At 50.5% G+C, this 26,781-nt stretch overlaps 1 protein-coding gene across 1 annotated transcript in view; it reads left to right on the forward strand.

The window, feature by feature from the left end:
• The first annotated feature begins 6,917 nt into the window (after positions 1-6,917).
• Positions 6,918-26,781, forward strand: part of ACSS1 (acyl-CoA synthetase short chain family member 1) — a 56,825-nt gene continuing 36,961 nt past the window's right edge. The window contains exons 1-2 of the mRNA XM_070419804.1: positions 6,918-7,339; positions 20,241-20,337. Of these exons, the coding sequence (XP_070275905.1) occupies positions 7,021-7,339; positions 20,241-20,337 (416 nt within the window). The 5' untranslated portion in view covers positions 6,918-7,020. The remainder of the gene's footprint in view (positions 7,340-20,240; positions 20,338-26,781) is intronic.

Here is a 26,781-nt window from a genome sequence, read left to right on the forward strand (position 1 = left end):
GACTTCTTTTGATGTTGACACGATTACAAGGAATGTGTTGTGTTCTAGTTGGCATGTCTTGTAGATCAGTGGTCGCCAACCAGTGGTCCGAAAGGTTGGCGATCGCTGCTGTAGATTACAAACATTAAATTCCTCAGGTGATAGGAAGGTAGAATTCATCACCAGGTGGCAGTGTTGGCCAGCTTTAAAATTTCTCAAATTCAGTGAGGTAAGAAATTTGGTTAACAATATTAGATTTATTTTGTTTTCTGTCATTCATCTTTCTAGTCAATGAATCAATCACTATTTATTGAGCTCCTGCTCAATCAATATACAGCCTCTTGAATCCCCACACGGTATTTTTTGGGTGCCCTGTTTAATCTCTCCTGGCCTCAGAGAAAGCAATGTCCCTCCAGGCATTCAGCACAGTCTGTGGTCTGACCCCTTCCCTGCCATGGACCCTGAGGTCTGAAAGGTTGGCGATCGCTGTTGTAGATTACAAACATAAAATTCCTCAGATGATAGGAAGGTAGAATTCACCACCAGGTGGCAGTGTTGGCCATGGTCTCTGTCTCAAAGTCAGGCCCATGTCATAAGCTCTCCCTCATGAGTTGACTGAGCTGAGAGGCTGGGGAAGCCCATGGTTCTTGAGGCCACAGGCAGCGATGGTGACAGCTGAGGCAGGAAAAAGGGGCTCAACAGCTCAGACCTGTCCAATAGCTGCTCCCTGGTCCCCCTCCTTCCCCTCATAGCCTCTTATGGAGGAACCAAACAACCAGGGTGATCACTGCCAAGCAAGCATCTGAGCAAGGATATCTGTTGGACTGAGACCTCGAAGGGGTTGGGGCAGGCTGCTGGTGGGCACTGGGACATTGGGCTCAGTGTGTGTGGACTGGACAGGCTTCTGCCAGATGATGAACCCATAGGATGGACCATGAGGACAAGTGGCCTTTTTGGCATGTGTGGGAAATCCACATGCTTTTCAAGATGACTCTGGCATCTTGCTTCTCTGAGTAGTGCTGCACTTGGCCACCCCATCCCATTTCTCCTTTGTTGTACAGGCATCCTCCTCTCTCCTCCCCACTGTGACTCCTCATTCAAACTCAAGTTAAAGGACATTCCAGCAGCTAGCTGAGAGCACCTTTCCTAGCTGCCCACCCCCTTGATTTTCCATTCTATGCAAGTCAAAATACAAAGCTTTCAAGCCTGAACTGTATGACATTCTTGGAAGCATTGGACCAGAATTCCGCCAAACCATTGATTCTTGGTTGCTTTGAAGTGAAGGATGAAGTCAGTTCTAGTTGGTCCAGCTTTAAAAGAAAACCACAGAGGGTATTCCTGACTGCCTCATTCGGCTGTGAGTTTGGGCCCAACAGTCTTGTGAGAAACAGTGGCTGGTCTGGGGGACTGCACCCAACCAGGTGGGGTGGGGCAGTCTACTGAATTGGAAACAAAGGAAGGCAAGGAATGGGGGAGGGGGTCAGGCTTGAGCTCTCCAAAGCTGAAGCGAAACACTCCTCAAACACACCCATGGAGCCCCCGCACTGGCATTAGCTGTAACCTAGGGAACCAGAAGGAACTTGGATATTTAGTCCAACATACCCTTATTGGTATGAATGCACCACGTGGGATTTTAGAGCTAAAGGATTCAGAATTTGGCTCACATTTGTTCATTATACAGATGAGAAAACCGAGACTTGTTGATATTGAGGGACTTGCCCTGTGGTGGGCTGGGTCAGAACTGAGAGTCTAGTCCAGGCCGCTTGGCTCCCTGTCCAGTACTCTGTCCACTCAGCTTTCTCAGGTTATAAAGACAGGGTTTGATCCACGTGTGATGGTGGCCACTTGCATCTGGCTTCAGAGTAACTTGTGTCTGTGTGATCACCACTAATAATGCCAGCCTGGCCTTGAGTGAGAGCAGGAATAGGAGGTGTTGTCTCCCCGGCAAGGGTGTCCACTCAGGAGACCAGGAAGAGGGGATGTGGGCTGGGGGTCCTGGGTCCCCTTGGCCCTGTGCACCTGGTGGTTAGGAGACTGGGTTTTTCCAGGTGTCAGTGATTAGCAGTCACAGGAGATGCTGTTGTCTTCTCTGATCATTCTCTTGACCACTATTGGCTAAAGGCATTTCATGGAGGCCACAAGGGAATCCAAAAGTGGAAGCAAGTTAAGAGTTTACAGGATTTGGTTTGATGGAATTTAATTAGCACGTTGCTAGAGCTAACATGGAATGGACCCTGCCATGAGGTCTGGTTGCTCCACAGTCGCACTGCCCTCAGATGGGGGGGGGTGTCCCCCAGCTTCAGGGACCCCTCTGAGAACACGCAACTGCCAGCCTGGCACCACCTGGCGTTGGTCCTGCTTTTCACCTCCTGTGTCTTCCTGTTCTTTGGTGATGAACCTGCTCATCCTGGAGTTGCTATGCATTGTGAGGTAAGCCCCGCAAGGGTCAAGTGTTCGACTTACAAGACAGAGGCAAAGGTTTTGCTGCAGCTGAATGGGAATCACGGAGCCCCCCACCCCCCAACCCCCAACGCAGATTACATAGCCTCCCCACATGTCATTGCTACCACTGAGTTCATGGAACATCAGGAAATGGGAACTGGAAGGGAAGGTGAGCCCTTCACTCTCAAGAAGCTATTCCCATACTCCCAGCCAATTGGGTCCTCTCCTTTCTCCAAACCCCTTCAAGGCTTTGCTTGTGGATTTTTTGGTTTTGTTTTGGATTTGCTTTGAATCTCTGTTATTTGAGCTGGTGTCTGTCTCTCTGTTCTTCCCCACACTCCTTCCCTAATCATCATCTTGAGTTCGAGGGCAGTGTTGCGTTCATCCTTGTTGAGCCGACAGCCCCCCGTGGGCTGTGCACACAGAATGGGCTCCACAGATACTGTTTGTGTGTCATTGAAAAGAAGAAATGGGGGAATGAAGAGAACAGGTAAAGGAATAATATAGGGAAGAAGAAGCAGAGTGCTTTACAGGTTCACTGAAGGCACCTGACTACAGTGAACAGATTTGGTGACTCGATGCTCGGTCTTGCTGACTCGGGGCAGGTGGGTCTCCCAGAGGATCTGTTAAAGCAAAGACTGGCATCCAAGTGCTACATCTCTCTAAGTCAGCGGTTCTCAACCTTCCTAATGCCGCGACCCTTTAATACAGTTCCTCATGTTGTGGTGACCCCCAACCATAAAATTATTTTCGTTGCTACTTCATAACTGTAATGTTGCTACTGTTATGAATTGTAATGTAAATATCTGATATGCAGGATATATTTAGGCGACCCCTGTGAAAGGGTCGTTCAACCACCAAAGGGGTCATGACCCACAGGTTGAGAACCGCTGCTCTAAGTAATATTGGTTGTAGGACCTATGAAGACAAATGGCAAAAGCTGTTACAACTAGACGCTTTGGCCCTGGCTGGTCTGGGTCCACGGTTAAAGCATCAGCCCATGCACCAAAGGTTTGTGGGCTTGATTCCCAGTCAAGGGCTTGTGCCTGGGTTTCAGGTTTGATCCCAGCCCCAGTCGGGACTGGCCCAGGAGACAACCAATTGATGTGTCTCTCTCACATCGATTTTTCCCTCTCTCCCTTCCTCCCTCCCTCCCTCCCTCCCTCCCTCCCTCCCTCCCTCCCTTCCACGCTCTCTAAAAATCAATGGCAAAAATGTCTTCAGTGAGGATTAGCAAAAAACAAACAAACAGAAACAAAGAAATGAACAAAATAAACTAGAAGCTGTGGAGGCAGAAAGCTAAGGCTCTACCACTTGGTAGCTGTGTGGCCTTGAGCATCTATCCTCTCTGTGCTTGTTTTCTTATATGTAAAGTGATGATCAAAGCATCTATCTCTCAGGATTGTGAGGGTCAGCAATTGTGGCTGTACCACCATCTCCAGTTAAACCTCAGGTCTGGGATATAAGGCTCCTTCAGGTCTGAGATATAAGGTTCCTGCAGAAAACCTCCCCAGTCCTTCCTAACTCTGCAGCTTTCAGGGCTGGAGGGCCCTGCTCACGTTAAGGCTAAGGGGGGCTTCCTGGGGAGGAAATGTGATCAGTGTAGCCTGCTGTTCTCCCAGAACTATCCAGACCCCACCGGACACAGCTGGTGGGCATGGCTAGGGCAGGGGTGGGTGGCTCCACCTTGTTCTAGTTCAGGGAGACCTGCTTCCAGGACACAGCAGGGACAGCCTTGGCCTCAGAGGTTGTGATGCTCATGAGGAAATCTGGTAACTTGGGCTGTAGGAAGAGCAATTCTGTGCCACCTGGTGGGTTCTGAGGTGTTTTATGTACATACAGTGGCTTCTTTATCCAACCTGAAGGAAATGGGGACTATGCACTTCTTTATTTAAAGAAGAGTCAATACTATGTGCACTCTTCGTTGTTCTCTCTGTAGGGCCTCTTCCTCTGGAAAGCTAGACCCTGCTCCCTTACAGCATGGCAGCTGGGTTCCAAGACAGCAGGGGTGGTGCTGTGGCCTCACAGGGCGCAAACCTGGGGCTGTCAGAGCAGCATTCCCACCTCATTCTGTCAGAACAATCCAATAGGCCAGGTTCAAGGGCGGGGGGGGGGGGGGGGGTGGAGAACAGGTGCACTCCTCCTCTTGATGGAGTGCACCTCTCACACACTTACCCAGCAGGTACAGCATTGGTGGCCATCTTTGGGACCCCCTGCCACAGTCATGACCTTTCTCTATTTACAATTTTGTCTATTTTATTAAAAATGAGGGCTCAGGCCCTAACCGGTTTGGCTCAGTGGATAGAGCGTCAGCCTGCAGACTGAAGGGTCCCAGGTTCGATTCTGGTCAAGGGAATGTACCTTGGGTGCGGGCACATCCCCAGTAGGGAGTGTGCAGGAGGCAGCTGATTGACGTTTCTCTCTCATCGATGTTTCTAACTCTCTATCCCTCTCCCTTCCTCTCTGTAAAAAAAAAAAAATCAATAAAACATATTTAAAAAAATAAAAAAATGAGAGTTCAGGCCAAGTGGTGATTCGATATTGAGTGGGGGGAACAGAGGGTGCTGGGTGTTGGTGCTGCTACCCCGTCAGTCCATGTGCTCTTTAGTAAGTCAATTGATTCATTTGGTCTCAGTCTCCTCGTTCGTTCCAGTAGAGGTTTATGATGGGCAGGAGTTGACAGCACTAAATACCTTTTAAACTAAGTAAAACAAATGCAGATCAAGCTCGGCACAGGTCAGCGCACATGTCGAGTGCTAACTACTATCACTGGTTTTCCAGCCTTAAAACCCTCTCTTCTGTGGCAGGAAGCAGGTATTCGACGTGGCCCGGGGCTAAACGACAGGAGAATCTCCTTGGAGTGGCAGGGACATTCCCTCTGCGAATCTCACAGCTAAGCGGGCAGAGTCTTGCCTAAACCCAAAGAACTCGACCAACCAGTTTTCAAAAACCCCCTTTCCCATGTGCGTGCCTTTCCTTATTATGTGCTTTCTTCTTGGGCGTTGAAACATTGAGGAATCTGGCTGAGACAAGTTTCTATGAGTTCTCTTCTCTCTTTCCTGGGTTGACAAGAAAAACACCACCTCTCCTATGAAGCTCCCAGGTGCTGATTCCAGGTGTGGACCTGAGAAAGAAGATACCTAATAAGATGGGCTCCCGGTGGCTAACTGGAATCAGACAAACAAAAACAGAGCCTAGCAGCCATTTGCACACAGGGGGCGCTTCAGGGGGAAGCCTGCAATAAGCTTCTGCCTCCTGCACTCAGCTGAACTGCACTGTGTTCCTGCCCTCTGATCCTGCCCTTTCTAAAGAAATTCCTGGAATCCTATTTCAACCAATAGGACTGAGACTTTCCCTTTCCCATTGGATCGGCAGGGGTATAACTCCCTCAACATCTTCACTGACCAATCAGGGAGGCACCATTCTGACCAATCAGGACAGTGCCTCTTGGACCAAACTGAGAGGATTTGGAGTCCCCATTTGCACCAGGGACCAGAGGCAAGGGCTTCTGTTTATAAGCCAGCTCTCCTCTGGCTCTGGGAGTGCACGGTCCCTTTCCACCTTAAGACTTCCTTTCCCCAGAGGGGAAACACCAACGATGTCTGTCTGGAGAGGGAGCAGAGCTGTCTAGCTGGCAGGTGCTGCTGTTGCATAGCTGTGCTGTCTCACAGTTGAGCTGTTTGCATTGAATAGTTCCCCTCTACCTCAAACTGGGGACTCCTATTGGCCTTTGACGCTTGCCACACAATCTCGTTTATTCTTCACGGTAGCAGGGGCGGGAGGTACTACTCCCGTTTCCTACAGAAGTAAAATGAGGCACAGAGAAGTTCAGGAACTTGCCCAAGATCACAGAGCTGGAAAATCCAGGGGTTGAACCCAGGCCACGGAGACTGAGGCAATTGGAGGAAAACCCCCAAGCGACACAGTTCCAAACCAGGCAGTTGGGTGAAAGAAGCAATGGACCCCCGGTCCCCACAGCCTTCTGGCCGGTGGCGCCTGATCAGCCCGTTGAGCCCACGGGGGCTACTGGAGTTTGTGTGCGAGGACGTACAGGCCGGTCTGGCGTGAGGGGCGTGGGGGCGGCGGTTCTCTCTGAACAGCACAGAGATTACCATGCAGACTTCAGCCTGAGATACGAACCGACCTGACTTGGGTTCTCACGCCCACCTGTGCACTTGGCTGCGTTAGTGGATGGTTCTATGAGGCTCCGGCCCCGGAAGTCCCGGGCGCGGGCCCAGCCTGGACGCACGTGTCTCTGCAGTTCGCTTTCCGAACCCGACACACAAACTGAAACTAAAACGGCCAAAGCTCCGCCGCCGGCCCAGAGGGCAGGGAGCGCAGGCAAGGGGTCCGCCCTCAGCCTCGCCGGGGCGGGGACTCCCCAGCGCCCTTCCCCGGGCCGCTTTCCCTCCTCCTTCGCGGTCCCTTCTCTAGGGGGAAGGGGGGCTCTGAAGGCAGCTTCAGGCCAGGAGGGGTCCGAGGAGTGGGTGGTGGCGGGAGGGCGGAGACGGGGCGGGCCCTCGGAGAGAGCGACACCCCCCTCCTCCCCACCGACTGGGAGTCTGGCTAGGGGTGCAGAGGCCTTGGGGCGTTGGGGAGATGGCGGCGCGCAGTGTGGGCTGCGGCGTCCGGCTGCTCCGGAGCGTCCTGCAGGGACCTCGGGGGTGGCCGCCCGGCGGAGGGATCGGGCCGCGCAGGGCGGCCTCTGGACCCCGGGGCAGCGCCCCCTGCGCCGGGGCAGCGCAGCCCGCCTCGTACCCCGCGCTGAAAGCGCTGGCGGAGCGGCAGCCCGACGCCTTCTGGGGGCCGCTGGCGCGCGAGACGCTGGTGTGGGACACCCCCTTCCACACCGTCTGGGACTGTGACTTCAGCAGCGGCAAGATCGGCTGGTTCCTGGGCGGCCAGCTCAACGTGTCCGGTGAGTGGGCGGCGGGGACCAGGGCGCCCCCAGCTCAGACGTCCAGAGGCGACTCCGAGCGCAGCCGTCAGGGACGGGTCGCTGGCCCGTGGGCCGGCACCTCCGGACCCCGAGGCCCCAAGCCTCCCTCTCCGCTGTCACTCCGCGTCCCCCCACTTCCCCGGGTGTCAGCTCGGGTCGCCCAGCTGCTGGCCCTGCCTGCCCTGCCGCCTCCTCCAATGGTGGGCGCTCAAGTGCGGGGAGCAGCAGGCGACACCCGGGGCAGGCTGGGGTGGTGGGTGCCGGGTGCACAGGAGCCGGGACTTCCCCGTACTCTGCGTTACCACCAGCTGCCCGCCCGGCGACTGGCTTGGGGAGATATGTTGCCCAAGTAAACAAACCGAGCGGTGGCGCGTAGCCTGGGAGGAGGAAACCCAGGGGCCAGCAGCTGGAATCACTTATCTCCTTGCTCCCTGGCGGTGCCTGTGGGAGGGAAGACAGAACGGCGGGGCCTCCCAGCTCTCAGTTTCAGATGACCGTGCCCCTCCCAAATCCCTCTCCCCACCCCCCTAAACAAAAAGACCCATGGCTTGCTTTAGATCTGGTTCTGTTTGAGGTCCCAGAAACCAGCACCACCAGCCACTGAGTCTTTTGGGATCTGCTGAGATTGAGTCTACTACTGTATTGTCGAGTTCAGATTTGGGATTTGGGTGGTGGGAGGCTGCCAGGAGAGAAGGCCCAGGAACTGGAGGCCATCCAGGCAGGGTAGACTGGGGTGTGGGTAGCCTGAGGAGGAGGGGATTTACAGCCAGCTGGGGTGCTCAGGGGGCTGCATGGCTAGGGAGGATGGAAGTGGGGTCTAGGGGATGTTTCTGGGGAGGACATGCAGATCTTAATGGCAGGGTCAGGTCCTGGCCAAGACCTGAACTTCGGGGGTAGGGTCTGGTGTTTGCACAACTCCACCATTTACTGGGCCTGTGACTTCTCCTCTGAGCCTGTCGCCTCATTTGTAAACCGGGGGCAGTAAGCCCGCTTGTAGGTTGACTGTGAGGACAGAGTGCTGGAGGTGTGGAACAGGCCCAGCACTTATTGGTGATCAATAAGTAATAGCAATTTTATCATATTTACAAATAGCCATACAATGATAGGTAGTGTCTTGCAGTTCTTTTTCTTTTTTTCAATATATATTTTTGTTAATCCTCACCTGAGGATATTTTTCCTTTGATCTTTTAGAGAGAGTGGGAGAGAGAGGGAAAGGCAGACAGAAACATCGATATGAGAGAAACACATTGATTGGTTGCCTCCTGTACTCACTCTGACCAGGGCCCGGGCCGAGGAGGAGCCTGCAACCAAGGTACATGCCCTTTGACCGGAATCGAACCCGGGACCCTTTGGTCTGCAGGCCAACACTCTGTCCACTGAGCCAAACCAGCTAGGGCTCTTGCAGTTATTTTTCAAACAAAGAAACTTAGGGAAGAACTTTGGGCCAGATTCCCCGCCCCCCCCCCCCATTTTGTATACGACTTTGATGGTTTAATTAAAATGAATCACTTACGAGATAAGTGTTTTCTTTATAATTGAGTCAGCAGCAAGTGTCCTTGAACTAGTGGGTAAAAGAAGCACAAAACAAACCCTCAGGTTTGCAGAGTTACCCTTGAAGAGAGGAGAGCCACTTGCAGGAGAGAGCAGAACATGTAATGTGCATCTCTTGTGCAAGCGACTGGGGCTGTGGAGGCCCGAGGCCACTGGGGATGGTCAGGGTTGGCTCATGCACACTTGTAGCCTCTCACTCCCAGATCAGTCACTGGGGATGGACCTCATGGGACAGGCAGGAAGGGCCTCTTGAGCCCCACTCAGTCAGGCTCAACCTGTGGTTGGCCAGCAGAAGTGCCTCTTTTCCCTTCACTTATTTTTACCAGAAATTGAGCTTCAGAACCTGCCCTGTGGAAAAACAGGTTTTCAGCAGCATTCTCACCTTGAATGTGTATGTCCACCCTCTCATCTGTCAGGAATATCTCTGCCCGTTGACAGTGCCTGCAAACCACAGAGGCGATGGTATGAAAAAGACCAGGCCAGGCCATAGCTGCTCTGGGAGCCCCCTAGAGAGTTGTGGAATGGTGGGTATGCTTTGGGCTGGTCTGTCTCATTGTAATGATGGCTTATTCCAAAGGAGTATCACTTTTGAAACTCCCACGACCCCTTCAGGAACATCTGGACCACTAATTCTCAAACTGTGGTCCCCAGACTAGCAGCACCTGGGAATTTTATTAGACATGCAAGTTCTCCGGCCTTATCCGAGACCCCGGAATCCAAAACCCTGAGGGTGGCGCTCTGCCATTTGTGTTTATAAGCTCTCCGGGTGCTCCTGAGGGACATACAAGGTTGAGAACCACTGACCTATAGGCCCCAAAGTAGGGCAGACAAGACACTTCAAATGGGCAGAATTGGGATTAGTGTCCTGGAGATGACTCTAGCAAACAAACAGAAATGGCAGATGGGTGGTGCAGTACAGCTTAGTGGTTCTGGGTATGTCTTGAGAATTCCACCTGCGTCTGCCTCCTTGCTTTCCCCTTACTGTTCTCTACACGGATCTCCTTGTCTGTACAGTAAGACAGTCTGAATTCTGTTCTAGTTACTATTGTTGCTTATCCAACTGCCCCCAAGAGTTTTAGGACTCTCACCACTCTGTGGGTCAGGACTTTGGACAGGGCCCCATGGGCATGGCTTGCTTCTGCTCCCCATTGATCTGTGTCTGAGGCTGTCATCACAAGTCTGGAGCCTTGACTGGGAGGACTCCGGCTGGCTAAGCTGTAAATGTGTCCTAAACCACTTACACAGGGCCCAGGGGACATCGACCAGAGGTCACAGACACTATAGCAGAAGCTGCTAGGTTTCTTCTGACCCGAAGTGGATGGCCTGGGGACACCTAGGGCAGTTGTTAGCATTAAATGAGAAAACACTTATAAAGTTCTCTGCACAGTCTTTACTCACATCCAACCACTGGCCTTTGTTATTAATTAATGAGTCCTGTGGTAGTAGGGGCGCTGGGGGTGGCTAGGGGGCTGTGACATTGAGCCTGACCTTCAGCAGTGCTGCTGAGAGTGCTGTATTTCCTCTGAACAGGACCACACACGCTTGCATCCAATCAGTCTGGATGAGGCTGGAAATGGGTCAGGAGGGTGTGCAGGTGGTCAGCAGGGCTCCAAAGATCTAAAAAGGGTTCTTCCCAGACTTTGAAATTTGGCTCTGTCCTCCACACGGCTCAACTGAAGTTTTGCTCTGTGGTGTATAGACTCAAGATGTCAGGAAGGTGCAGATGCAGAACTGGAGGGTAATTGTGTATGTTGCTTTCAAAACACACAACTGTACTCTCTCTTCTAAATACCAAATTCTGAGTCTGATTTTTTTTTTTTTAAGTGTGTGTATTCTTACTTTCAAGCAAGGGTATAGAGAAACTATTTTTAACCAAGCATTGAACACAGACTTCTGGATGCTTTTGGGGACATTCGTTGCAGCAATGGGAACCACTTTGCTATACTTTTCTTTTCTTTTTTTTTAATATATTTTATTGATTTTTTACAGAGAGGAAGGGAGAGAGATAGAGAATTAGAAACATCGATGAGAGAGAAACATCGATCAGCTGCCTCCTGCACATCTCCTATTGGGGATGTGCCCGCAACCCAGGTACATGCCCCTGACCGGAACCGAACCCGGGACCCCTCAGTCCGCAGGCCGACGCTCTATCCACTGAGCCAAACCGGTTTCGGCACTTTTCTTTTCTTTATGACTCGCCTCCAATCATTTAGAAGGTGAATACACTGACAATCGCAAGGCACTATAGTCCTGGTGCTTTGCTTATTTCTTAGCAATTGAAGTAACTTGTCTAAGGTCTTCCAAGGAACTTGAAATGAAAATGTGACCCCAGGTCTTAGGAGAAAGGTCCTCCAGAAGGGACTGAATTCTCTGTAGTTTTCAGAGGCCTGTAGTTTTAAAGGGCAGATGCTTCTGGAAAGTTGGCAGATACGATTTTTGTGACTGATGTAATATCTTCCCTTGTGCCAGGGAGAGTTTCTATTTAAAGAAAACCCATTGTGAATCCTTTTGTGAATATTAGCTCCCTTGTTTCTTTTGATTAAAATAGAATTTCTGTGTGTGGGTTTACTTCAAGTTGGGGAGGGGAAGGATGTATTTAAACAACTGACAGGAGTTCTTGAAAATTCCTGCATAAGCGTGTGCCATCTTTATAATGGATATTATAACCTCTTTTTTTAAAAGACAAAAAACAAAAACCCAAACCTATGAGTCATCAGCAGTCATTTGCTGAACTATTTGCAGAGCCATGTTAGGCTCAATGGTAGACTTGCCTTGAGGTGAACATGATGGAGCCTCTTCTCATCTCACTGTCATGACAGCAGTGTGAAGTGGTTGGTGGTCCCATTGTACAGATGTGGAAATAAAGATTCCAACTCATGTACAGTGATGAGCAGTGCAGAAAATGCCCCAGTGCCACAGAGTGCATTCTCATGAGGACGTGAATCATAGATCAGTAAATGAGCAAATCCACTCTAGGGTAACTTCCTCAAGGCATTTACAGATGCTAAGGGAAGAATTATGATGTCAGCCCACATGATATGTGAATCTTAGGGACCTTGTGAATTAGACTGAGGGGAGTTTAGCAGAGCCAGCATTGTGTCCCAGAATGGGAGCACTGGGCAGAATAACTAAGTGTTAAATGGTGTGGGCCACTGCGTGATGGAGAGAAAGAGAGATCATTGCTGGGAAATCTGAGTTAGGAGGTGGGGTTTGAGCTGAGCCTTAAATTGCATTAGGGTCTTGCCCAACTCTTCCTGGCAATGCTTGTAAGCAGAATTTTCTTGTCCCATTGCTCAGTTCTCTGGGTGGAGACACTTGTTAAAATGTGGAGGAGTAAGAATTTCTTCCTTTATCCTTGCTCTCTCCCTTTCTTCTTTGCTTTTCTCCCTGAAGTTGGAGCAATAGCAGGAACCATCCATATATGTTAAATGCCAATGGATCACATGGTGTTTTAGGGCCACTGTCACTCAGACCCTGCACTGTGCTTTCTCTAGGTGCTCATGTCAAATGAGTGTAAACCATGGCAGCTGAGAAACTGCCTGTCCCTGGGAACACTGCACACAATCTGACCCTGTGACGGGAAACTCTCCAGTGGCATCTAATTCCTGTTGTCTTGCCCAGAGTTAGGAACTGTTACCCCCATTTTGGATTAAGAAAGTGACATTTAGATTAAATAGCAAGTGTGTCCTCTCTGCTTAATGAGTGTTTGGACAGGGATGGAGTCTGGAGGGTGGGTTTGACCTGTGATGTAGGTGAGGGCAGATGTCTTACAGAGCTGGCAAGTGTTTTTTTTTTTTAATTTATTATTATTTTTATTGTTGACAGTATTACAGATGTCCACCATTTTCCCTGCTTTTGCCCCTCTCGACCAGCCCCTGCCCCACACCAGGCCTCCACCACACTATTGTCTGTGCCCAGGGGCTGTGCGTATATGCATAAATGTACTTTGGTTAATATTTTCCCATCCCCTTCCCCACCTTCCCTTCTGAGATCTGTCAGTCTATTTCATGTATCCGTGCCTCCTCTAAACCCATTTTGTTCATCAGTTTATTTTGTTCATTAGGTTATATATATTACTGAGTTCATATGGTATTTATCCTTCTTTGGCTGGCTTATTTTGCTTAGCATATTAATATCCAGGTTCACCATGCTGTTGCAAAGGGAAAAGTTTCTTCTATATATTTTTTTGTTAATCCTCACCTGAGGATATTTTTCCCATTGATTTTTAGAGAGAGAGGAAGGGAGAGGGAGAGAAAGAGAAAAACATCGATGTGAGAGACAAATGCTTCCCACACATTCCAACCGGGGGCTGAAGAAAGAATCTGCAACCCAGGTATGTGCCCTTGACTGGGAATCAAACCCATAACCCTTCTGTGTGCGGGCCAAAGCTTTAACCACTGAGCAGCACCTGCCAGGATAAGAGTTCCTTCTTTTTTACAGCCAGGTAGTATTTATTCTGGAAATGTACCACAGCTTTTTTACCCACTCATCTACTGGGGGGCATTTGGGCATCCATACCTCCGGGCCTATTTTGTTCACCAGTTTACTTTTTTCTTTAGATTCCACATATAAGTGAGATCATGTGATATCTGTCTTTCTCTGACTGGCTTATTTTGCTCAGCATAATCATCTCCAGGTCCATCGATGCTGTTACACAGGGTAACAGAAAGATCCTTCATTTTTATAGCTGTATAGTATTCCATTGTGTAAATGTACCACAGCTTTTTTATCCACTCATTTACTGATGGGCACTTGGGACTGTTTCCAGATCTTAGGTATTGTAAATAATGCTGCTATGAACATAGGGGTGCATATATTCTTTCTGATTGGTATTTCAGGATTCTTAGGATATATTCCCAGACATGAGATCACGGGGTCAAATGGCAGTTCTATTTTTAATTTTTTGAGGAAACTCCATACTGTTCTCCACAGTGGCTGCACCAGTCTGCATTCCCACCAGCAGGGTACTAGGTTTCCTTTTCTCCACATCCTTGCCAGCACTTGTTGTTTGTTGATTTGTTGCTGGTGGCCATTCTGACAGGTGTGAGGTGGTACCTCATTGTAGTTTTAATTTACATCTCTCTGGTGATTAGTGATGTTGAGCATTTTTTCATGTGTCTCTTGGCCATCTATTATGTCCTCTTTGGAGAAGTGTCTATTCAGGTCCTTTGCCTATTTCTTAATTGGATTGTTGAGTTATACAAGTTCTTTATATATTTTAGAAATTAATCCTTTATCAGAGGTATTGTTGGCAAATATGTTATCCCATACAGTGGGTTCCCTTTTCATCTTGTTGATTGTTTCTTTTGCTGTGCAGAACATTTTTAGTTTGATGTAGTTGCATTTGTTTATTCTTTCCTTTGTTTTTCTGGCCCTAAGAGATGTATTGGCAAAAATACTGCTACATGAAATATCTGAGATTTTGCTGCCTATTTTCTTCTTGGATTTTTATGTTTTTGCAAATTATATTTAAGTTGCTTATCCATTTTAAGTATATTCTTGTATATGGTGTAAGTTGGTGGTCTAGTTTCATTTTTTTTCCATGTACCTTTCCAGTTTTCCCAACACCATTTATTGAAGAGACTGTCTTTATTCCATTGTATGCTTTTGCCTCCTTTGTCAAATATTAATTGGTCATAATGGCATGGGTCAATTTCTGAACAGTCTCTGTTCTGTTCCATTAATCTATATGCCTGTTCTTGTACCAGTACCAGGCTGTATTGAAGACAGTGGCCTTGTAGTATAGTTTGATGTCTAGTATTGTGATCCCTCCAACTTTGTTCTTCTTTCTCAAGATTGCTAAGGCTATTTGGGGCCTTTATTATGTTCAAGTATAATCCCTCTGTTCCCACTTTGCTGAGAGTTTTTCTCTAAAAATGGGTTCTGGATTTTGGAAAGAGGTTCTCTATCACTTGCTCACATCCTTCTCCCTCTGGTATCCCTATAGATGTTGTTACATTTCACATTGTGCCAAATTATCCTTAGACTACCCTCTTGCTTTTTAATTCTTTCTTTCTTTTACTGCTTGGATGGAGTGACTTATTTTCTATCTTGTCTTCTAATTCATTGACCAACTCTCTGCTTTGTTCAGCCTACTGATTATTCTTTCCAGTCTATTCTGTATTTCAGATATGACATTCTTCATTTTTGACCTATTATTTATTATGGTTTCTATGTTATTTTTTTATGCATTTGAATATCCTTATAACAGTTACTTTGAGCTCTTTTTCTGACAAATTGCTTGCCTCCATTTCATTTAGCTCCTTTACTGGCGAGTCCTCCTATTATTTCATTTGGGGCCTGATTCTTTGTCTCCTCATTTTGGCTTTCTTTTTGTGTTTGATTCTGTGTATTAGATAGGACTGCAATGACTACCAGTCTTCGTGGGGTAGCCTTCTGTAGTAGGTGTCCTGTGGGACCCAGTGGTTCAGTCTCCTTGATCTCCTGAGCTGGGTGCTCTAGGAATGTCTCTTGTGTGAGTTATTTGGGCCCTCGTATTATAATTGGGTCTTGATTGATGTTGGTCCATTTGTGGGTGGGATCGACCTTCAGGCTGCCTGAATATGAGGCTCAACCCCACCCCTGGCATGCAAACTGCTGGGCAGGTACCATCTCGAGGTATCTTGATGGGCTCAGTGGCATAGTCATTAACCTTTTGGGCTGGGTGTCTATCGAGGCAAACCTTGATCACCATGAATGAGATGCTGTGCAGGGGCTGCCCCCCAAGGTGGGATTATTCCCAGCAGGGTCTGGAACCTGCCAGGATTCCCCTTTGGATGTGCCATTTTGTGTGACTAATTGGATTGGCGTCTTGTGTGGTTTGAGCTCTGTTTCTGATAAATTCAAGCCAAACTCTTTAGTCTCTGCCAGAGACTCCAACTCTAGTTCCCCCTCTGGGGTCTCACTTCAGGCTCAGGCTAGGTACAGTCTGCAGACTCCTCTGCAGTACCGCCTTGGGCTCAGTGGGATAGGTCAAGAGTCTCCTGTTGAGGATCTCTTGGGGCCCAGCCTGCAGGTGGGTACTCACACTTTGAATGACCTGCTGTGAGCTGCTCTCCATCCCCCACAGAACTTCACCCAGCGGGGATATCCAGAACTTCACAGGCTGAACCAGGCAGTCTCCTGTTGGAGTGGTGTCCGCAGCCTGCAGGAGTGGAGGACGGGCACTGCCTCTCCTTCCTGGTCTGCGAGGTGAAACTCACAGGAAGCTCGGATCTGCCACTCCACAGTGTAGTCACAGAGCTCAGCACTCCCTGTTTGTCTCTCTGACAGAAGCCTCCTTGGGGGATACAGTGCCTAAATCCCAGCTCCTCTGTGCCACCAAAGCAAGGAGGAGGGGCCAGGAAATCAGCCCCATGCAGGACTCTGATCTATCTGGGCGGCTGGTCTCCACAAAGTGGGGCAGAAATTCCCAGCTCTGATTGGGCTCCGAACCCTGTAGTATGGGCCTAAAATCCCAGACCTGCACTGCTCCCCTGCACCGCCAGCCAGCAGACTAGGGCAGACCAGGTGGCTCCACAGGTGGGTGAGGGGCTGTGGCCCTGTGCTCGATGTGGAAGAGATGTTCCTTTCCCCCCAAGCCACACAGATTAGTCACTGACTGGGGCTCTCTGCCCAATGCCTTTCCAGAAAGTAGAGGGTCCCTCAAAGTCACTGCTGGGTGCAGCCTGCAGACCCCTCCACTGGACCCAAACACAGCCTCACAACCTCTCCAGCAGTCAGAGCCTGGAGCAAACTTGTCTGGCTGTGGCTGCTAACAGTAGGTGCGGTCCGAGTCTCCCAGGTGGACAGAATCCCCCTGAACCCCTCTGCCCAATGCTACACAGGCTCTTCCCGTCTCTGTTGCTCTGAGTTGGGGATCTCTGTGTGGGGTTGAGCCTCCACACAGCCAGGGAAGGGAGCTTTTCAGGGACAATATCTGTCTGGCCTGTTGGCCGCCACACCTGCCTGAGGGGGGCTTTCCCTTTCTGCATCTCCTCTTACCAGTCTCTACGTGGCTTCTTCGGTGCTACCTAAGAACACTATTTCAGATCAGCTACACTTCAGTTGGTTTTCAAATAGTTTGGCTGTAAACCTGGCTGGAAGAAAGTGCATGCAGTCTCCACCTTTCATCTCCCTGGCAGTGTTTTTGATCACTCCTGTCCCCGTAGGGAAAAGAAAGCCCCCTGGAATCGGGAATACACATACAAAGTAGAATGCGTGTAGAGGTAGCCATGCATGTCTGTCTATGGGAGCCTGGGCCTGAACCAGCAGCAACAGCATCACTGGGATCTGTTAGAGGGGAAATCTCGGGCGGCCCAGATCTGCTCACTCAGACTTCCAGTAGTTGTGGGGTCATAATGTGTGTGCTAAGAAGCCCTTTGGAGGTTCTGGGGGATTTAGAAGAGCTGACTGAGTCCAACAAGAGAACTTCTTGAGGAACAAAGCCATGAAGACAGGAAGAGGTCTGTTCCCTCCCCTGGGCATGGGGCCAGCCTCATGCCATTTAGACTCCATCGTTGTTCTTTGGCTCAAGGACTTGAATGGTCTGTCCACCATCCGGAGCTGAGGTGCTTCTCTGCTCTGTGCTCTGGCTTAGGCTGCATGTGTGAAAATATGAACAGGACATCTGGCCCCTGCCCACAGAGGGACAGCATGTGCAAAAGCCTCAAGCGAGTTAGAGGTCCCCGGGACGTGAAGTGCTCACTGAGACAGTGAGAATGTGTAGGTCGGGACCTGCAGGAGAGTGGGCAGTAGGTGAGGGAGTGTGTGCCACAGAAAGGAAGAGCCATGTAAAGGTCCCGAGGCTGGAAGGTGCTCACCAGAATCGGCACTGCCATAGGGAGAGGTCGATCACTCGGTCTTGGTGGCCACTTGTCCAGCACCTCCCATGTTCAAGGAAGGTACCTAGGGACACTGCACCTGGGCTCAGTGCCTACCTGCCTGAATTCCTGCTGTTTGTCAGCCCTGGGAAGAGGTGGCCACAGCGCTGGTCTTGCTGGCCAGCCAGCAACATTCTGGGTGCTGTCTATCATGGGGCAAGTCTTTCCCCTCCACCTTCTGCACCTCTGCCTTCCTGCTTGGCTCCGTGGCACTGAGGGTCTAGGTTCGAAGTTGGGCTGTCATGTGTTGGCACCCTGGCTGCTGTGGGAGCAGGTGATGTGGGTACATGAACCCCAGGTAAGGTGTTACTTGTGTTTCGAGGCCCTTCCTATTGCTTCCTGGCTCGGCCTTGGGTAGACTGTTTCCTAAGCTGTATCTGAGCTGGCCACTTTCCAGGGTGACTCAGAAGGTCCATCTCAGGGCGGGAGAAAGTGTGTTGGAGCAGATTTCTCGGATAAGAGTGCACACCTGTCACCTGGAGTCTTCTCAGCACTGATCTGGGTGGGGTTAAGGGATTGCATCTGGGATGCCTGGAGCAGCCAGGGTCCAACAAACACTCATGTACACATGGAAGCAGCGCCCTGCTGCCGGACTCCTGCTCAGTGCGCAGCTTTAACTCACCCTGTTTCCCCTCCGGCCCTTTCTCAGCATCTGTCCTCAGTTCAAGGAGCTGAGCATCCAAGGCTTGTCATGACCTGTTTAGGGTCACTGCTTCCCACTCCATCAGGGCCAGGCAGTGGAGGGGGGACAGGATGCACCGGCTGAGGCGTGGCTCCCACCTTAGCTCCCAGGGGAGAGTGTGTCCTCATCTGCTGATTGTTCAAGAGAAGTCAGAGATCCCTAGCTTTAGTGGGAAATTTTGATTTATGAACTTCAGACCATCCTCTCTCTCTCTCTCTCTCTCTCTCTCTCTCTCTCTCTCTCACACACACACACACATATTGATTTGGGCTTATTGTATAAATCCAGGTTCTACCACCAAGCCCCTTCTTCTTAGTTTCTCATCTTGTTTTTCCTCTTTTCTGTTTTTTTTTGGGGGGAGGGGGCATGTTTTCTCTTCTACTTTTCTAATAATTCAAATAACTTTTCTGCATCAGTAAGTAGTATTAGCAACTTTTTCCTTGATATCTACCTCATATTTAAAATTTTTTGACGTATAATTTATATCCTGTTATGAGCCAGGAAATTGAAATGATTTTTTTATTATAAGAATAAAATAACCCAAGAGGGAAAAATGTAATTCACACACACACACAAAACTATGTAATATTTTCATGTGAGTTCACCCTCTCAAGAACTATAGGAATCATATGATCTTTTGGTATCTCCCATAACTTTTGTCAGAACGGTTATCCCATTTAAAAGTCTCTAACTCATAGTATGGTATTTATCAGTTGGCAATATAGAACCTTGTATTTATATAACGTTCAGTATTCATTTGTTTCTGGTCATGGCCTCTTGAGTTAGAGATAATAGATAATGCAGCTCCCAGTTATGTAGGAGGAGATTGATTTGAAGAAGATAAGTAACTGCCCTGAAGAGAAAAACACACAAATTTATATGTCTGGACATTGGGGTGACCTGAAGAGCAGGTGGGCAGATGGCTGCTACCCCCAACAGCTATGTGTGATGTTCATTTCCCCTGCTGACGGGGAGGTGAGTGATGAAAGGCCGGCTTCGAAGGCTGGCATTACCAGCCACAGTTAAGCTCACCTTGAACAGGATGTCAGCAAATGAACATGATTTTACTAATCTTCAGTTTACAGTACACCGGAAGAACTGACCTCTTCTTTTTATGGGAAGTCATGTGACCTGAGCTTGAGTAAGAAGGGGGGTGGAGGGGAGCCTTCCGGAAAACCAGCTTTGCATTTCCCCATCATTGCAACACTCCTTGGAGCAGAGGCTGGTTTTAGGTTTTAGGGTGCTGGCTGGATACCTGAGAAGGAATTTGGCTCCTTGGCCTGGACTGTGTGCATCTCTACCACACGCGAGAGCCCCTGGCATGAACCTTGTATTGCATCAGGAGCATCCTATTTGCATGAAATATTCTTTCCAACAGCTCAGGCTGTGGCGCTCAGCCCCAGCTGCACATTAGCACCACCCAGGGAGCCTCGAAACCACAAAGTCAATTGGGTCAGGGTCCCTGGAGGAGGCCCAGGTCACACCAATGTGTGGCTGGGCTTGAGACTACTGGTGTGAAGTACCTGCATCAGATTGTCCACCGGGGCTCACCCTAAACCTGTGAGATCATATTTGGGTAGTTATTGTCTTGTTTTTCCAGGCTCTGACAATACCCTTCTCCTTGCAAGGAAGTAGAAACCTCCCCTTTGATGAGGGAAGGGTCCACCTCATCAGAGAGTAGTGCAGGTCACAGCGAACCAGACTGCCCCCCCCCCCCCCCCCCCCCCCGCCGCATTCAAACTCTAAGATAACTGAGTCTAATGTTTGTTAACCTGTTTTTGTGCAGTCAACTGCTTGGATCGGCATGTTCATAAGTCCCCGGAGAGTGTTGCTTTGATCTGGGAGCGAGACGAACCCGGAACTGAAGTGAGGATCACCTACAGGTACTGTGTGCTCCCTGACAGCGGGCATCTTGGTGCCCCCCACCCCCCACGGGTCTCCTGGGCCTCTGTGTCTGCTGTAGACGCTGGCGCCAGGTGCCTCTGCTGAACTGTTTTCCAGAATTGCCCAGTTTGGAGGAGGCCTGGCTTTCCTGTTCACTTGGCAATACTCATTGTCTTCAGATTCCCATAGAAGGAACTGGTTCTTTGGGAACAACGATGATGGATGTTCAGGGCACTGGGAGGCTGTTGGCACAGCTCTGTGAGTGTGTGTCTGGTCCTGGGCAGGCATCCTGGTTGTCTGAATATGAAGGAACATTGGGTATGGTCTCGCATCCCAGGAAAAGTGAGCATTGAACGCGAGCTGAATGAAACACACGCTGACATACTTATTATAATTACTCTCAGTGCGCTTGTCAGAGTGGGACCAAAAATAAAATCAAGTCTTTTAAAGAGGGGATACACCTGGCATTTATATTTGTTGACTCCTTAAATTCTTCACATATTCTAAGTGTCACGCACCCTCCTGGATATTGTGTGTGTGTTGAGGACTTTGAACAAACCCGCTGTCTACGAAGAGTACTGGCCTCCTGACCGAGCTGCCTCCTGTGGGGACAGCCTTGCCTGGGGTCTTTGTCCGTCACTGCAGGGCACTGGGTCTCCTTTCCCCGGGGGTAAGTCTCCTTTTGCAAAAGCCTTGAGGTCCCTCGGGTTCCCTGTACAGTACTTTCTCAGACACTAAGTTGTGTGTCCTTCACAACCACCCCCATTCCCCTCAAGGAGTCACGAGCACGATGATGCTCCCAGTGGGTGTCTTACAGCTTTTTATGTGCAACCATTCAGCACGTTTCATCGTGTGCCACTGTACCACACAGTCCCCAAGCACAGAGCAGCGTGGTGGTGCGTGTCTGAGGAGGTGACATTTAAGCTGAGGTCTGTTGATGAGAAGAAGCAGCCATGCCCGACTGGCATGGCTCAGTAGGTCATGGTTTGATTCCTGGTCAGGGCACATGCTCGGGTTGCGGGCTCGATCCCCAGTCGGGGGCATGCAGGAGGCAGCCGACCGATGATTCTCTCTCATCGTTGATGTTTCTATCTCTCTCTCCCTCTCCCTTCCTCTCTGAAAGCAATAAACATATTTTTTAAAAACAAGCAGCAGCCATGAGAAGAATGGGGTAAGAACTTCCCAGGCCAATTCAGAATCCTGGGGTCCTTACTCTCGTAGGTCCCCGGGAACAGAAAGAAGGTGCCTGTGACTGGGGTGATGGGATGAGGGAATGTGGTGGGAGGAAGAGTCAGAGAAGCAGGTCCAGACCCAGGGGCCTGAGAACAGCAGTTCCTCTCCTGCCACTCAGGTGACTGAGCGGGCAGGGGAGAGCACCTGGCACCTCTAGTTTCCTGTTTGTTGTTTGAACTTGGGATTTATCACCAAAGGTGGTAAAATTCACCAAAGATGATAAAACTACTCAGGTTGACTTTTGGGTGCAGCACACTGACGTGTGTTAATCTGCTGCAGCTTCCAGTGGGCACTGCCCTACGGTCCTCTCCTGTTTTTGCCAAGACCCTCAGCGGCCACAGCCTCTCATGGCCTTTCCAGCCTCTGCATCGACCTGTCTCCCACCAGCCGAGCCGAGAGCCTAAACAGATAAACCTCAGGCCCCATCAGACAACTGAGGCAGGCCCCAGGACACCTGTGCACATGAGAGATGAGGGAGCACTGCTCCAATAGACAGACCGGCTCCACTGTTCTTTACCATGATTGGCCCAACTGGAATGATGTGTGATTCGTTAGTAAAAAGAGCAAGGCTCTGTGGGTGGGGGTGGAGGAGCCTACCGTCTGGATGCTGAGATAAAGTGGTTCAGCCACAGGCTGAATTCCTTCCGTCGCTGCCTCGGGCATGGCTGGATCCCGGGGCAGGGGGCGGGTGGGCGATGGGTCACAACTCCTTGCTGGGCATCGCCTGTGCACACACCGAGTGGGTGTTCAGCAGCGTTGGACAGTCTGAGAGCTGGGCTCAGGCCGGCCTTTGGAGATGTGTGGTTAATTGTAAACCTCGGGGAATTTTCAGGACCGCAGCCAGCGTGTTCAAGCTGAGGATAACTTTAGTTCCACTTCACCAAAGGAATCTTGGGCAGGCGGCCAACTCTTCTCTCTCCCCAAATGTGGAGGTTTAGCCCAGAACAGCTTTACATACCTTAGGCATCTTAGCACCGGATGGCTATTACTATTTACTCTTTGACTAAAAAGAAAAGTGTACGTACAGGTTGTCTCGAAGTGCAGCTAGTGTTTGAGAGCCTTGGGTTATTGTTTTCCTGGTCATTTTTGACACAAGATTTTCTTTCTGTCCCCTCGGAGTAAAGCCACCTAGACACTGGTGATGGCTGTTTTGCCAGCGTAAAAACTGCCACTAAAATAAAGTGCTGTCCTGTTAGGTGTTCCCCGTGGTGGTACCCAGATGCCCCAGGATGGCCACAAGTCCAAAGATCAAGTTATAGATTCATAGCCTGAGCCCTTTATGGAAACACCTTGGGGTTGCCGGTGGCAGTAGCTGGTGGCAGTAGGTCTCATTCCTCAGGTGCCCGAAGCCTCTCACTCCTGGGTCTGCTGAATTTTTTGGATGAGGCACATTTCTGAAGAATCATTGTAGAGTTTGTTAACAATCCAACAGCTCCTGCCCCAATAACTATTGGCAACACCTTTATCCCACTCACAAGAATTGCCACTGTTTTCCATATGTGTAGGCAGACACACATATACGTACATGCCCACGGGGGTGTGTGTATGCACATGTGCTTGCACATATACATTTTAAACAGGCTCATTCTCCATTCTCCAAGTATGTTTTTGTTGTTGTTGTTAATCCTCACCCAAGGATATTTTTCCCTTTTTTTTTTTTTTTTTTTTTTAGAGAGAGAGTGGAAGGGGGGAGAGAGATGTGAGAGAGACATCTATTGGTTGCCTCCCACAGGGATTGCTTGGCAGGGATCGACTTGGAATAGTCCGCACACATCTCTCCATCTCCCAGGAAAGAGGGCAGCCTGTGACCTGAGGCTGGAGCCAGGGCCTGAGGGCCACCCAGCCCAGTTTAAGATGTTGTTCAGAAATGGCCCGAGGATGCTGTTCTCGCCTATGAACCAGCAGGACTGCAAACCCCTCTTGTACTGCCCGGGGCTGTCCACAGGAGCTCTCCAGCCTGTGCCTATTTTACAGGATTGTCGTTCACCTGTACTTCTGGTTGGCAGATTTCAGAGGCCCTGGGGGATGGGGATGTGGAGAAGCACAGATCCCTTTCCTTCAGGACAGTGGTGGTGGGGTCTCATGTAGATTCAGACCCATGGTGTGTGTGTGGGTGCCCAGCAACAGGAGAGAGCAGGCTGCGGGTGCCACACTGAGAGTATTTACCAAAGCTTTTGCCTGAGGTTCTTTATTTTTATTTTTTTAATATATTTTTATTGATTTCAGAGAGGCAGGGAGAGGGAGAGAGAGAGAGAAGCATCAATGATGAGAGAGACCATTGATTGGCTGCCTCCTGCATGCCCCCCCCACTGGGAATCGAGCCTGCAACCCAGGCATGTGACCGGAATCGAACCTGGGACCCTTCAATCTGCAGGCCAATGCTCTATCCCCTGAGTCAAACCAGCCAGGGCAGCCGGAGGTTCTTTAAAGAGGGCTCTGAACTTGAACCCGAGTCCAGATGTGACCCTTGTAATTAAGAGCTGTAACAGGTTTTAACACTGTGGACCACAGCATCCTCATGTGTCACACAGGGATTAGAGACCAGTCCTGTTCCAACGCTAGTGGGTGTGGGGCAGCGCATGGTGTCATGCCCAGTGCTGTAAAACACAGAGTGTGGGAAGAGCTCAGGAGATCTATCTCAGTGCTGCGGCCGAAGCAACGCTGTGAGTACACTCCAGCGAACAGACTTCCTTGGCACACCAGGAAGTGGCAATGCCCGCCTGACAAATCTCCAGGAGCCACCTACTCTTAGCCCCGACCCTCACACCCATTGGATAACATAGCAAGCGTGTCCCTATTGCATTGGCTGCTTACCCCTTTATATATGGCTGTACTTCCCCAATAAACTTGGATCTGTGTCTCTGAACGTGGTCCCCGGAGTCGTGCATGCAGACGCCCCAGCGTGTTGGGCTCCGTCGTCCTCACCCCCGGAGGACCCCCTGCTTCAACAGAGTAGCAGAACTGGGCATCGGTGCTGCTCCAGGAAGGGCAGGCGTCTCTTGTGTTTGTGCCCCTCCCGCCGCATCCTCCCCCCCGCTCCCCCCCCCCCCCCCCCCCCCCCCCCCGCCTCCTCCCTGTGGAACTGGGTGTAGTTTTCACTGCCCCTGGAGAGGAGGGTTTCTGTGGTTGTTCCATCAGGGCCTTTTATTGGGGAGGGCCTCTCCACAGTGAGGAGCCGGGGGAGCGTAGGGCCCTCCTGCACCCCGCCTGCCTCAGAGCTCAGGTGCCCGGCCAGGCATTGGGTACCATCGAGACTTGATGCAGCCCAGTGCCTAATGCGGGGAGGGCCCAGGAATATAAGATGGGGCCTGGCCCTGGGGCTAGACCAGCGCACATGGGCAGAGGGAGCGGACGGGCTTGCAGCCTAGAGCACCTCCCCCAGAGGCTTGTTTGTGACCTTCCTGGGTGTCTTCAAACTTGACCACTTATTCAGGTCACAGAAGGGGCCGGTTCTTGTGGGCAGCAGGGGAAGGAAGCAGGAAGTCTCGCCATGATTGAGAAGGCTCTGGGGAAGTCCTGTGGAGGGTTGGGTTTTGGGAGGCAGAGGAAGAGGAGGCGTGATGGTGGAGACAGGGTGGGTAGTGATATGTGAGCACACTGTTGGGTGAGGCAGCCAGCATGGGTGGAGATGGGAGGCCTGTGTTCCACGCGCTCCGTCCCCTAGCTGTGTGTGTGGCCTTAAGCAAATCACTCCAGCTTTCTGACCCTCAGTTTTCTCATCTGGAAAATGGAAACACACTTCTCCTCCACTAGGTGGCTGAGTGTTAGCAGGACATGGGGGATCAAAGCCCAGAACAGTATCTGGGAGGATGAGGGACCGAAGAAACCTCTGAAATCAATAAAAAGCACCATTGGTGCTTCCTGGAGCAGCACCAATGCCCAGCTCTCATCATGGGCCCCTGGCCCAGCTGTAGGTTGGGGCCAGTTGAAGGGAGGTCAGCAGAGGATTTCAGATTTGACAATGGGGAGGGGACAGGGTAGCCCTATGGCTGCTGGAGCTGGGAGGATAGGGCTGCATTCCCAGGGTGAGGACTTCAACTCAGGAGAACAGTCACGTCAGCTAACAGGCTTCCCCTCCACCTTCTCCTGTGCCTGACCCTTGCACCTTGCTCTTCTTCTCACCCCCAAATAATTACTTCAGTAAGCAGATCCTTTATTAAAATATTGGGGCAATTGAGGGGAGGATCATACACTGGCATAATGAGGTTGATGGGTGTGGTGATTGGTCACTTGTCACACAGGTCAAAGTTGGTGTGTTCAATGGGCTCCCCTGGGTAGGGCAGAGAAGCCAGTGGCTTCCGTCCGTGTGGTGGTGTCCCAGCTTCTAGCCCAAGAGGAATCTGCAAGCTGACTACCAGGATTCCGTAGAAACCCGGTGTTCCTTGGATCGTGCTGGTTTTAAAGACTGTCCTTAGTACTTTGGCTCCTGGTGTTGAAGTGGAAGTGTTTTGAACCTTTCTGAACATGACCACTTATTTTTCCTTGTCCCTCTTTTGGGCAAGCTAAGGCCCCTGGAGGTTCATATTTTAGAATGGCCCACACAGAGAGAGTCTATCTGCTCATCCTGGGAGACCTCCTTGAGGGACTTTCTGAGCGCAGTGGAGAGGTTTACTTGGGGGAGCACACATCCCTTAGAACTGGGTCCTTACTTCTGTGAACCCCCTTCTTCCATTAGGAGGGGTTGGGCTGTGGAAGGTGAAGGTGCACAGCCTGGTGAGGGGAGAACACAGACTCTGGGAGTGCTAGTGCCAGCCTTTGGGGTGGGGGTGGCGGGTGGGTTGCCTGTGCTCCGGGGTGGGTGGGGAAGGGCACAGGCTGTGCTGCAGCTGGCACTGGGAGCTAAGCTTCCAGGACAGTGCTCTGTTGTTCCTGTTTGTGTGTTCCCTCTGCTTCTGGAGGCTCAAGACAGTGGGGTTAGCTGTGCTGTGGGCCTCAATGTGGGTCACACCACCATGTCCTGTGCCTGGTCCCCATCAGGACCTGCCCGGGACCAGGGCCACCAGGAATGAATCTGGGGAAGGTGGCAGTAAAAATCTCGCAGCCAGGCTGGGGATAAAGCACCCCAGCCCTTTGTCCTCATGTAGTCATGGATGACCCATTGGCCTGGGGGCAGCCCCTGGTCAATGGAGTAGGAGCTCACACTGATGATCTTAGTTCATATTCATGGTGGCCCTTGGTTTTAAAGCCCAGGGCCTGACGACCAACGAGCT

This window comes from Myotis yumanensis, unplaced genomic scaffold, assembly GCF_028538775.1.
Source record: "Myotis yumanensis isolate MYYU_CA2020_CCGP unplaced genomic scaffold, mMyoYum1.0.hap1 SCAF_7, whole genome shotgun sequence".
Lineage (NCBI taxonomy): Eukaryota > Metazoa > Chordata > Mammalia > Chiroptera > Vespertilionidae > Myotis > Myotis yumanensis.